General features: G+C 31.3%; 2 protein-coding genes and 1 long non-coding RNA gene across 3 annotated transcripts; 1 reads left to right on the forward strand and 2 right to left on the reverse strand.

Annotated features, from left to right (window-relative positions):
• Positions 1-235: 235 nt before the first annotated feature.
• Positions 236-2,227, reverse strand: SmD1 (small ribonucleoprotein particle protein SmD1). The gene is made up of 2 exons (XM_072524057.1): positions 2,074-2,227; positions 236-1,986 (listed from the first exon to the last, which is right to left on the reverse strand). Exons 1-2 carry the CDS (start codon positions 2,085-2,087, stop codon positions 1,635-1,637), a joined length of 366 nt encoding a protein of 121 aa, XP_072380158.1. The 5' UTR covers positions 2,088-2,227; the 3' UTR covers positions 236-1,634.
• A 1,232-nt stretch (positions 2,228-3,459) lies between these two features.
• On the reverse strand, positions 3,460-7,506 carry LOC140435250 (uncharacterized). Its single transcript, XR_011950127.1, has 2 exons — positions 7,255-7,506; positions 3,460-7,198 (listed from the first exon to the last, which is right to left on the reverse strand). It is a non-coding gene; the product is annotated as an uncharacterized lncRNA (long non-coding RNA).
• Positions 7,507-10,465: 2,959 nt separating this feature from the next.
• Positions 10,466-11,495, forward strand: PIG-C (phosphatidylinositol glycan anchor biosynthesis class C). Its single transcript, XM_072521562.1, has one exon. It carries the CDS (start codon positions 10,599-10,601, stop codon positions 11,454-11,456), a length of 858 nt encoding a protein of 285 aa, XP_072377663.1. The 5' UTR covers positions 10,466-10,598; the 3' UTR covers positions 11,457-11,495.
• The last annotated feature ends 415 nt before the right edge of the window (positions 11,496-11,910 follow it).

Consider the following 11,910-nt stretch of genomic DNA (forward strand, 5'->3'; position numbering starts at 1 on the left):
CGCTACATTTAGAAGCGTAATTCCTCTGTGGTTAGAGCATTCAAAGATATCTCCTTTTTTTTGTATGGTGCAAAGTATTCCAATATTCCAATCATTGGAAAGGGATTTCTGTGTCCATATCATTTTTAGCTGCTGTAAGGCCATTATGGTATCACATTACATTTCTGTAATTTAACTAGTTTAAAATACTATTAAAAATGCCCCAGAAAAATAATTAAAGAATGAATAAAATACATGCACTTACAAATGGTTTTATTCTCATTCCACATCCAAGTACAATGTTTTGATATATTTTCCGTACAAACTGAATTACATTCTGACTGTTATTCTTTATATCAAGGTATTATTATTTCCCAAATATGCAACATAACTTCTTTAAACTTTTAAATAACTAAAAAAAAAAATGAATTGTTTGACAAATGGCATTCTGTCACATAAAGATCAATAATAAATTTAATGCAATAACTGACACATATCCCATACAACATTTTCGTCTCACTTTGTTAAATACTTACTATCTATCGAAAATTTATTTTAACATGTGACATGAATTTTAACAACAATTCTACTAATCAATGTTGGAGACACTACACTGTTAAATTCATGTAGAAAGTATTGATGTAAAACATGCTTCCAGACAAACTTTCAACAGAAAAATATGGTGCTTGTAGACTTTCAACTTATATTTGCTATTTCAAAACTTTTAAAATAATAACTTTTGTATTTAAAATGTAATATCAGAAACGAAATATTTAGATAAACCTTTATATATAAAACCAGACAGTCAAACAATGATAAGGAATAGTGTCAGTACAAACATTTTTCAAAATAAAGATGTTAATGTGTAAATAAACATTAAAAAAATAATTATACCAAAACAAAAACGCTTCTTTAGCTTTACACTGTCCACTGAATGCACAAAAGTCTAAAATAACACCTTCAGAACTAGTATAAGAAAATACTATTCATTGTTTTTGTAGTACTTAATCAATATTAAAGGTAATGGTCAGTTCACATTATTCTAGTCCAGTAATCCATTTCTGTGCTGTGGATCATATTGTTCACATTATTCTAGTTGTTCAAAAGTTGTAATATCAGTAACACTACAGTGACAATGCTTTTATGATCAGTCCAACATGTAATTATACACTGGATTGACCATTCACACTATTACAGTGGCACGGGAATGATCAAACTGGAATGAAAAATAGACTGTCATTCCAGTGAACTGGACTGGATTGATCAATGGAATGCTACATTCCAGTGCTGGTTCACATTATTTCAGTGGCATTCCACTGCTCCTCTGGAATGCTACTGAAATAACATGAACCAAACAGAAATAAAAAACAGTTGGCTGAAACAAAAGAAATCTAATCTAACTTAGTTTATGACATGTGGGTTTAACAATGATCTACTGTAAACTAATGTGCAATTAGTTTAGTGCTAACATATACAAATAACCAATTTCCAATGATATACAAATAAAAGTTGCATTCTAATACTCTGAATTTTAGAGTATCCAGATTTTAATTATTTTATAAAGTTTGTTATGCTAGTTTTGTTGGATGAATTATTTAAATAGGTCAAAAGTTCTTATAAAAATAAAAAATATCTCAAAATGTTTCATTAGGATCTTATCTACGTCCTCTGCCTCTACCTCTTCCTCGAGGACCACCCCTACCACGACCTCTACCTCTACCTCTTGCAGCTCCTCGTGCGGTTTCCTTCTTCTTGGCCTTTGCTTTCGGTGTGTCGTCGATCAAAAGCGTTTCGAGAGGTAAACTGTCTGGAAGTATGTAATACCTGACATTATTTCCTCTAACAGTTAAAGTGTCTAAAGTAACGGCAGTGCGATTTTTTACTGTAAGTTTTACTGCCTTGAGATGCGTATTCATTGCTACATCTACGCCTGTAATTGTACCGTGGATTTGAGTGCCGTTTTTCAGCTCCATGGTTACAGTTTCATGACTGAGTTTCATAAGAAACCTAAAAATATAGAAGTAAGTACCGGGAAAAACAGTAATTAAGCATAAACGACACAAAGTTTAAAGCTACGTAGAAAATTAAACTAACCTTACGAGTTTCATTTTTTCTAGTTTATAAAAAAGTCCTATGAATTTAAAAGCAGAACGTTATAGCGGCGTAACTTTACTTCCAAACATAACCTAATTGACGCATTCTTCTTTTCCTGTTAATGACATTGAAGCTTAGACTATGAATGTAGAGCATTCAATTTCTGATTGTGTTCTGTTCTTCCTCGTATACCGCAATGCACAGTGAATAGAAAACTACCCTACTATAATTTAAAAACTATCCTTTTTATATTAAAAGAAGTACTATAAATCTCAGTTCCTGTACCAGTTAATTTAGTAAATCATAAGATTGTTTTAGGTGTTGCCTATAATACACGCCTTAAACCAAAGAAAAGTTTATAGTACTTTTCCATTTCCACGGTGTGGTACTTATCTTGGCTTCTTTCTGTGCGCGAAAATAGATCATTCATAAAAACCACTAACTTATGCTTTGAATAAGACAATGAAGCATAGATAAGATACGAATAGCATAGTACACTACCATCTGTACGAATATTCATTTTAGGTTCTTTATCTTCGCTTTAATATAAAAACGGGGTGTGGCACTCCGATAGTGACCGAGAATGGAAAGCATAGCATTCTTATTGTCTACGCACTGAGAGATGGTTTTTAACTTACATAATTTATTTTACTCGATTCCAATGATTCCAAGATGCCAGACGCATGGAGAAACAGCATAATGATATCAATGTTCAAGAAAGGAGATAAAGAAGACCCCAACAATTATAGAGGTATAAATCTACTGAACACTGCACTTAAGCTTACCACAAAAGTCCTAACCAACAAAATCAATAAATGAACAACTTTATCAAATAAACAACAAGGATTCAGATCAAGAAGATCCTGCGTAGACGTTTTATTTGTACTAAGACAAATCACAGAAAAGGCCATCGAGTACAATAAACCAGCATATCTATGTTTTATAGACCTGACAAAGGCTTTCGATCGCATCCAAGTCGAAGACGTCTTACACCTACTGTATAAAGGAAACATACCAACCAATATTATACAAACCATCGAAAACATCTACTTCCATAATCGAATACGGGCAAAGATAAATGGAAAACTATCACAGTGTATACAAGTACAAAGCGGAGTCATACGCAGTGGCGCACCGAGGGGGGGTTAAACCCCCAAAAAAAATAATTTTGGTGACCAACCAAAATCCACTCGATCTTTTTTTTATTTATTAATAAACACGCATGGGCTGTGCTTATTACTCCACATAATGTGTGGTCGTGCGATATGTCGTTACACTCATTACTGTCGGTTTAATTTTTTTCACACCTCTATGCCATCCACCGTTCCGTTCGTAATCCGCGATAAGAAAGCTATGCGCTTCCAATAAATTAAAAAACAATAACACTTTCCATGAAAAAATATTTATTTAGAAGTTAACAAAAATATTTTAAAACCAAACAATGTGTATATATAAATACTGATTTATAATTAAAATACATGACATATCAAAAACGGTATTTCATCACATGGCTATCACAAAAACAGGTGTATATTTAAGATAGTTGTGATTTGCTACCTACTCAGTTGAAATCAAAATAATTGAGTTCAAAGTATTACTACAGTTAAAAAATTATAAGGAATGTTCAAATATTTGTCAGAAGAAAAAATAACAATACACAATAACTTCTCATCTTATCAACAATAAATACTAAATGGAATTAAGTGTGGAAGTCCAGAAAATACTTAGCTTTCGAAATTTGGCAACACTTCTGTAAAAACTGAAAGTATTTTTAGTCCAGGAAATGAAGCATTTCACCTCGCAATTTTTTCGTCCTGCGTGGATTGACTTGAAATTTTAACAGAAGGTAGGTAATAACCTAAGGATCAAAATCTATATCGAACCAAAGTGCGCCAAAGCCTTGGGGGTGGTTGCCACCCCATCTCGGGGGTGAAATTTTTTTTTACGTTTTTACCACAGGTTTCGATTAAAAAAGTGATTCTAAATAAAAAATGTTCTATACATTTTTTTTGTAAAACTGATATTTTTCAAGTTATTCGCGATTGAAAGTAACAACTTTTAGACGAAAAAATCGACGTTTTTAATCGTTTTTTCGCGAATAACTCGAAAATGGTGCATTTTATCAAAAAAATTGTAGAGAACAAATTTGTAGCTTTTAAAAAGACAAATACAATTCATTTTTTAAAATGTTTTTGCGATATAATAGGAAGCGAAATACGGCCTATTAATGTTCAGTGGTTTTCTTCAAATGCCAAATTTGAAAGATTCAAAGTCAAATATCGGGAAAATAATGCATTTTAGGAAGAAAACTCATAGAACCTTTTTTAAAGAGCATAAATAGACCTATCATAAAAAAAGACTCTAGCTCAAAAATTGAGTGAGTTATGATGAAAATAAGGTAAATACCTGATTTTTTTACGAAAAAATCGATGAAAACAACCCCCTAACTACCGCCATAATTAAAATCGATCTTCACCCTTCTGCAATTCTCTTTGTACATGTATTGTTAATACGTCCAAGAAGTTTGACCCATTTAAAATGCTTAGTTTTAGAAAAAGTACAGCTTAAAGCGAGAAACGATTTACAATTTCATATTTTTTACCCTTCTTTTTTTAAATATCCCCGAAAATACTGAATATATGAAAAAAATAAAAATGTACTAAATTGTAGCTTTTTTAATGACTAAAATTTTCCTTTATTTAGATTTGTTGTACAACGAATATTTGGCGAGATATAGCCGTTTAAAGCATTGATTTACGATCAAGCACCATATTTTTCGAGCCCTTTAAACTCACCCCATTTAAAAACCAAGGGTTCCAAAAAGATTTAATTCACAGATCCTTGTAGCTCTTAAAAACCTCTACAAAATCGTTTTTGAAGAAACACTCTATTGTTAAAAATGAAGGAAATTTGTTAAAAAAAACAATTAATTTTTTTTCCGGAAAATTCCATTAGTATAGTACAGTACATTTCGGAGCATAATAATCTACAAAACCGGTATATTAGGTAGTGGGATAAATTTTTTTGTATTTAATTCCACTTTTTTCAATTTATATCTATTAAATTAGTTTATAAAAACTGCAATGTTGTAAAGGGTGATTTTCAGAAGTTGAAAAATTTTGGCAAAAATTTTTTTCACCTATAACACTCATAACAATTGATTTTTAAGGGTTGAAAATTTATGAAATTGTATTTTAAAGTATAAAAAATCACTACTTAACTAATCCAAACCAAATTTCACTCATCTTAAGATTTGTAATGTTATTTTACAATTTTTGAAAATTAGGGGTAGTTTTCACCCCTAAGAACAATCAGGGTTCATCGGCATGACATAAACTATAAAGCAGAGGGTGAGTTGAACTTAAATCCAAATTTTTATCCAAATCGATCCAAGGCGAAATCATTTTTTTAGAATTAGTAATTTTTTTACATTAATCTCTAACAAGGGTTGCTTTTTAAGGGTTGAAATATGATGGAACTCTATTCAAAAGTATAAAATAATCATTATTTAACTAATTCAAACCAAATCTTACCCATATTCAGGTTTAATATGTTATTTTATAATTTTTGACAATTAGGGGTAGTTTTCACCCCTAAAACCCTTCAGCGCACTTCGGTTCGATATAGATTTTGATCCTTGGGCTATCACCTATCTTCTGTTAAAATTTCAACTCAATCCATGTAGGACGAAAAAATTGCGAGGTTTTAACTTTTTAACTATTTTATAGTTATAGCAAAATATTTTGATATCTTTTGAATACATTCATCTAAAAAAGGAACTTCATTTACAAACATACAACTATTACATTTGAACACATATTTCGCATTATAATTTCTTGCATTATGCTTACAGTGTGCATGGGAGGGCACGGGACAAATAGCTCTAAAATAAGTGGTACAATAATAAATGGTATGTCTTTCTTATTCTTTCTACATGAACAAACATGTAACATCCAAAACATTTATTACAGTTATTGTTGGGGAAACACCTGACATATATCTGACATGAAATGTTTCAATAATATCTGGGCACGGAATGTTTTACAATTTGAATAGGTATATGAGCACTTCTTAATTTGCATTGACTTTTTAAATCTATTAGGCTGTAAAGCTTTGTATCTATTACTCTTACATAGTATTTTTATCAATTGTTGAAATCTACACACTACAGAATAAAAATACACTTTAGGGAGTCGATATTTCTGTCCATGCAGTTCTTTTCATGTACTTGATGAAAAATAACTGTTAATAAGCTAGTTTGCTTTGAAAATTGGACCATAAACAAAAATTAATTGAATGTTAAAAGTTGTTAACTTTTTAAAGCTTCCCTTTTTGTAACCAACTTCATAACAATTCAGAATTTCATATTTCCTAACAATTACTTTTCATTACCTGGACACAACTCTGTGGAGAAAAATATTGACTTCTTAAAGTGTTTCTATTTTAGAATTTTCACATTGAACTAACTATTAACTAAATATTTTAAAGTATTGCATGTTTCTGTATTAAATACACAATAACCAAGAAGTAGACAGATACATATTCATATTATATTAAATATTAAGCACTGATGTAGCTAATAGAAACTGCTGCTGAAGGTAACAATGTATTATTTTAGCTGAACCTACCTCCTAATAAGCATTTTGTTTAACACTTTATCTAAATATTCCAAAATTGTATATTTTTTCATAATTTTCTTGTCACATCAACATTGAGTATTTGTAGGAGATACATGATTTATACAATACTGGACATTTAGGACTCTTCAGTCCTACATACAGTGCTTAAAGAACATTCTCGCCATACCTACCCTGTACACCTTACACATTGGAAGGACATCTTACTTATCTGAATCTGAGACATTCTCATTTGTAAAAAGGACATACAACATATATGCTAGAAAAATTATAAATATTAATATAACAGCTATCATAAACTGCTGCTTGTTGTGTGTTCTTAAAAGTGCCAATTGAGTTTCATATTCTTTTAATAACTTTCTCATTTCTAATAAATCTGTCTTTATTTCCATTTGTTTGCTTAATGGTATTCTTGGGGATTTTAACATTTGTTCTAGGGCAATGGTTTTTTCGTATGTTTCTCTGCAAGCCTTTTCCGTTTGGGTAATCTAAAAAAACATATTTGTAAAAATATGTAGGTATGTGATACACTTTCATTTCTTACCGTGTGCATGACTGAATAATTTTCGTTCACTAAAGAAGTCATTTTTTCAATTAAATGCGATTTTGGAAATATTGCTATCTACTGGATACGTATTCGATAGAAACATTCAACATTCATTAAAATGGCAACAAAATAAAAAATACAATAATCGTTTGCCCTTTATCTTTGTATATTATCTTTCATCTTCATCTCATAAACAGATGCTCATGCTCATAAAAACAGATTTTGATCACAGCACAGCACTCTCCTATATAGAAGTGTCAGTGCTTTGAGTCCCGTGCCCGTGTTAAAAACATCGAGTTAGAACTTTCTAACTCGATGGTTAAAAACTAAAACAACGATTGGAGCATCGTCTAGTGCCAGGGTGCGTAACTATATATAAACATGGCGGTAAATTCAAAAGGCACGTAAAACTATCTATTATTGTGAACTCATTTTAAAAGTATGGGACAATCAATATAATCCTAAAATTACAAAAAAACTGTTATTCTATACGATAATATGTATGTATATTTTTCGTATGCTATTTGTACAATGTATGCTACAATGTACAAATTGTACATAATATTATCCTCTTCACTCCTTTCGTACACATATGTGTACTAATTCAGTTAAATTTATATCGTAGAAATAATGAAAAATAAACCTGAATTTGGTAATGTATCTACTACAGGACACTACCCTCGACCGTTCTGTAGTGAAGTTCGGTAAATCACTCATAGTTGGTAGCAATAGTAACATCATGGAAAATCTTAGAAAAATGGTTCCATCCATACCGTGACTTAAATAAACGCGGTAAGTAGTGTTATTCGAACATCATTTTAAGCTGTAAATAGTATTTGTTTTTCTATTAGTATTACTTCGTGTTGTCGAAGTTCCCAAATGTCTACAAAATTTGCAGTATCAGAAATTTGGGGACATAAATAAATTTGTACACATTTGTGTAATCGAGTACCCAACACTATTTTTGCTATTTGCAACACTATTCAACTATTAATTATGTGTACAATACTTTTCAGCCCTAGTTGTACTATTGATTATTATGGCTACATAATAATAGTCTCCCGTTTAAAACCTTAAAATATCTCAATTAAGTACCATTTAAGCAAAAAACGTCGAGACAGATCTATTTTTATTTTGGATAACTGCAACTGTGACGACGTCATTTTATTGCGAAACACAATTCACCTTGTTATTCATTTGATTTTTGCTGCTTAAATGGTACTTACCCAATGGAGATATTTTAAGGTTCCAACCCAAACAATTACATTTTATGTGGACACTAGTTCGTAGTTAGTAGTAAATATTAATCAGCATCTTAAAACGCGTTATTTTTTTACAGACCGAAAAAAAACCTTTAACCCAAGACGAACTTTTAGCTCTGCTTGATGAAAGTGACATAGATGAATTTGATGACTCTATAGCAGACGATAATTACACACCTGAGTGAGTGATTTAAGTGATCTCCATTCAGACAGTGATGCTGGAGAGAATGAAGAGACAACTCAAATGATTCCGAATCAAATGTAGATGAAAAGGAGATTAGCACGACAGAAAGTATTTGTGACAAACAGGAAGCTGGAGATGTAATTCAAAATGCACACACACATGAAGTCGAGACGGAGGGTGAAAACTCAGCAGAAAATGGAACTGTTAATTCTGTCCAAAAAAATAATAGCGCGGAAGCTCCCGGAAAACAGAATTTGAAAAAAATTAATTTTAAATGGGACAAAAAATTTAAACTGAAAACTAAATTTCCAGAATTTGAAACTAACTTATCAGATTCAAACAGCGAGTTTGAGCGATTACCATTAAAATACTTCGACGATTATTATAACAATGATTTTTTTGAGTTAGTTGCTACACAAACAAAAAGTTTGTGGAAAAGTACTAAACACAACTGCTTCTGAGATCCAAAATTTTGTAGGAATTGGTAGAAACTGCAATACCAATATGGGAGGTGTGGACTTAGTAAATCGGATGATATCAACCTATCGTTCCTATCACAGGACAAAGAAATGGACAGTCCGGCTCTTGGAGCACTTCATGGATATGAGTGTAGTGAACTCCTGGATAGAATACAGAAATGAGTGCAGTAATCATCAGGTTCCTCCTCGAAAAGTTATGGGCTTATTGGATTTTAAAACAGAAATCGCACAAGAACTGATTGTAAATAATAAGGCTAAAAGAACTTTATTTGATGAGGATGAAGATGGGCCTACTGCAAAAAAGAAATTCCGTGGTCGACCTGGATTTGTTGCTATTTCTCTTCAAAAAATGCGACGTAATGAAGCTAATCATTTACCTGTAGCAGAAGATCAGACAACTGCCCAAAGATGCCGAAAAGAAGATTGTAAGGGTCGATCTAGAATAAACTGCACCAAATGTAATGTATATTTGGTTTATTAAAAAAATATTTTAATTTGTTTTTATGACTTTCATTTACTGTTTGGTCCCTGTATACACATATGTGTACAAATTAGTTGAGAGAATATTCTACATACAATACTAGAGTACATATTGGTGTACAAATTGATAACGGCGACTGTTATCAATTAGAGCTTTGCTAACACAATCATAGTCTTATTTAGGCCTAAAACATTCCGCAAAATAATAAATTATTATTAAATAACACATTCTGCAATGTCGGGATTGAAGAAGATATATAGTTACGCACCCTGGCACTAGGCGATGCGCCAATCGTCGTTTTACTTGTTACCACGAGACTGGCACTGCCAGGTAGAAGTGTGCTGTGACTTTGACTTTAATGACATGACATATAGCTACAACGATCAACGCGCAGGAACGAGACTAGCAGTGCCACCAAACGGAAGGGTGCCAAATAAAAACGTGCGTTTATTTGTCTATCCTTATTATAAATCTAGGTTTAATTTATCTGTGATTTATGAGATGAACACTTTAAATAAAACCACAGTTTATTTTATACTATGATAAAACACTCGTGAAAATCCAGCATATCTGTTGCCATGTTGCCACATACAAGATTATTGCAATAATACACTATTATAGTAACAGTAACCAGCTTGTATTCTTTGTCGAATATTTTTATTTACACACTAATATAAATTTAATTTTCATTGCGATTCGAATATAATATATATAATGTGTTTATATTAAATAATTTAAAAAAAAATGTTCACTTAAAGTGTGGCACTGGCAACACAAGTTCTGTCTATGTTATTTGTTTTGAAAATGAAGATACATTAAATTTTCATTTTACATTCCTAATCCTAACCTATCAATTGCAAGCTGCAAGGTAATAAAGGATACCTTTGCCTTTATTTTAATTGTCAATAAAAATGAAATTAATTTATAAATAAAATATGTCTGGAACAAGTAAGCCACCATGGAAAAAAGTATTGTACGAAAAACAACCATATCCAGATAATTACACCGATAAAAAAATTTTCTTACAAGACTTAAAAAAAAACATTGATTTCAAAGAAGTTAAGTTTTTTGAGGCGTTTTACGGATCTTTAATAATATTACAAGAGTTTTGTAATGTAGTTACCTTCGTATTGATTTATTTTTACTTACTCTATGAATGGGTAGAACCATCAGCATTACTAACATGTACCAGTGCTGTAACCACTTTAGGATTTGTGTATTATCTTTGGGCATTTAGCCAAGACGTTTTGAGTAAACTCGGAAATGATATTAGGACTATTATTACTTTCGTAGTGGTTGGAAGACTGTTCTCTCCTGTCTTGCACACACTTACAGATACTGTAAGCACAGATTCAATTTATACAACAACATTTCTTATGATGGTTATACATATGATATTTTTCGACTATGGAGTAGGTGCAGCAATCGTTTCAAATAGTGTATCGTTAAGTACTGCAATTTTTGGTTCAATTTGTTTAGCTTCAAGACTGTCAACAGCATTCAATGCCTTCGTACTGATGACCACTGCCATAAAAATGTTCGTTTTACTCCCAATTTTGTATTCAGCGCTTAAAAATCAAACTTACTTCTTATGGATTTATTTAATTGTAGACATATATTGTTTAATCTATTTAAGTAAGTTAGCTTTGGTTTTATATTTATTTACTGTTGTTCTTATAAGTTTAATTTGTCCATTTCTGTATGTTTATTTACAGAACTACAAAGAAACAATATATGGGCCTTGGGACGAGGCTGTTGTGGATGATGCAGATAGTATTATAAGTAACTTATAACAGTTTATACATGTTTTTTAATAAAAATTATAAATTTGTTTTTAATCTTTTATTTTAAAGGTAGAAATATGGCACTGACTTTCCTTGTACACTCTGGATTCAAGAAATCGCTAACTGTTACACTTCCAAATTGTTCTGGTCATATTAAAAGGAGAGTAGTATTATTATTCGCTTATAACCTGGGCTTTTATCAATTGATGAGCCAAGATATTCGCCACTTATAATAAGAATAAGAACCCAGATCTATTGGACATTGTAACCATAAAGAGAATACCTATAACTGAAATAAAATCCAGTTTTTTTATCTTAGCTCTGACTACAGTACTATAATCATAACTGAAAAGTTACAAGAATTTATAAATCTTAATGTGAGAGTTGACAAACAAGACGAAATCAGAACTGCAGTTTACAGCTTTATTTACAGACTTTCGAACTTTGCTAAATCTCCATGGGT

The sequence above is a fragment of the Diabrotica undecimpunctata genome, chromosome 2 (genome assembly GCF_040954645.1).
Source record: "Diabrotica undecimpunctata isolate CICGRU chromosome 2, icDiaUnde3, whole genome shotgun sequence".
Lineage (NCBI taxonomy): Eukaryota > Metazoa > Arthropoda > Insecta > Coleoptera > Chrysomelidae > Diabrotica > Diabrotica undecimpunctata.

Bases quoted from the DNA above. Each gene is read 5' to 3' on its own strand.
- PIG-C (XM_072521562.1), top strand. From the start codon at position 10,599: ATGTCTGGAACAAGTAAGCCACCATGGAAAAAAGTATTGTACGAAAAA.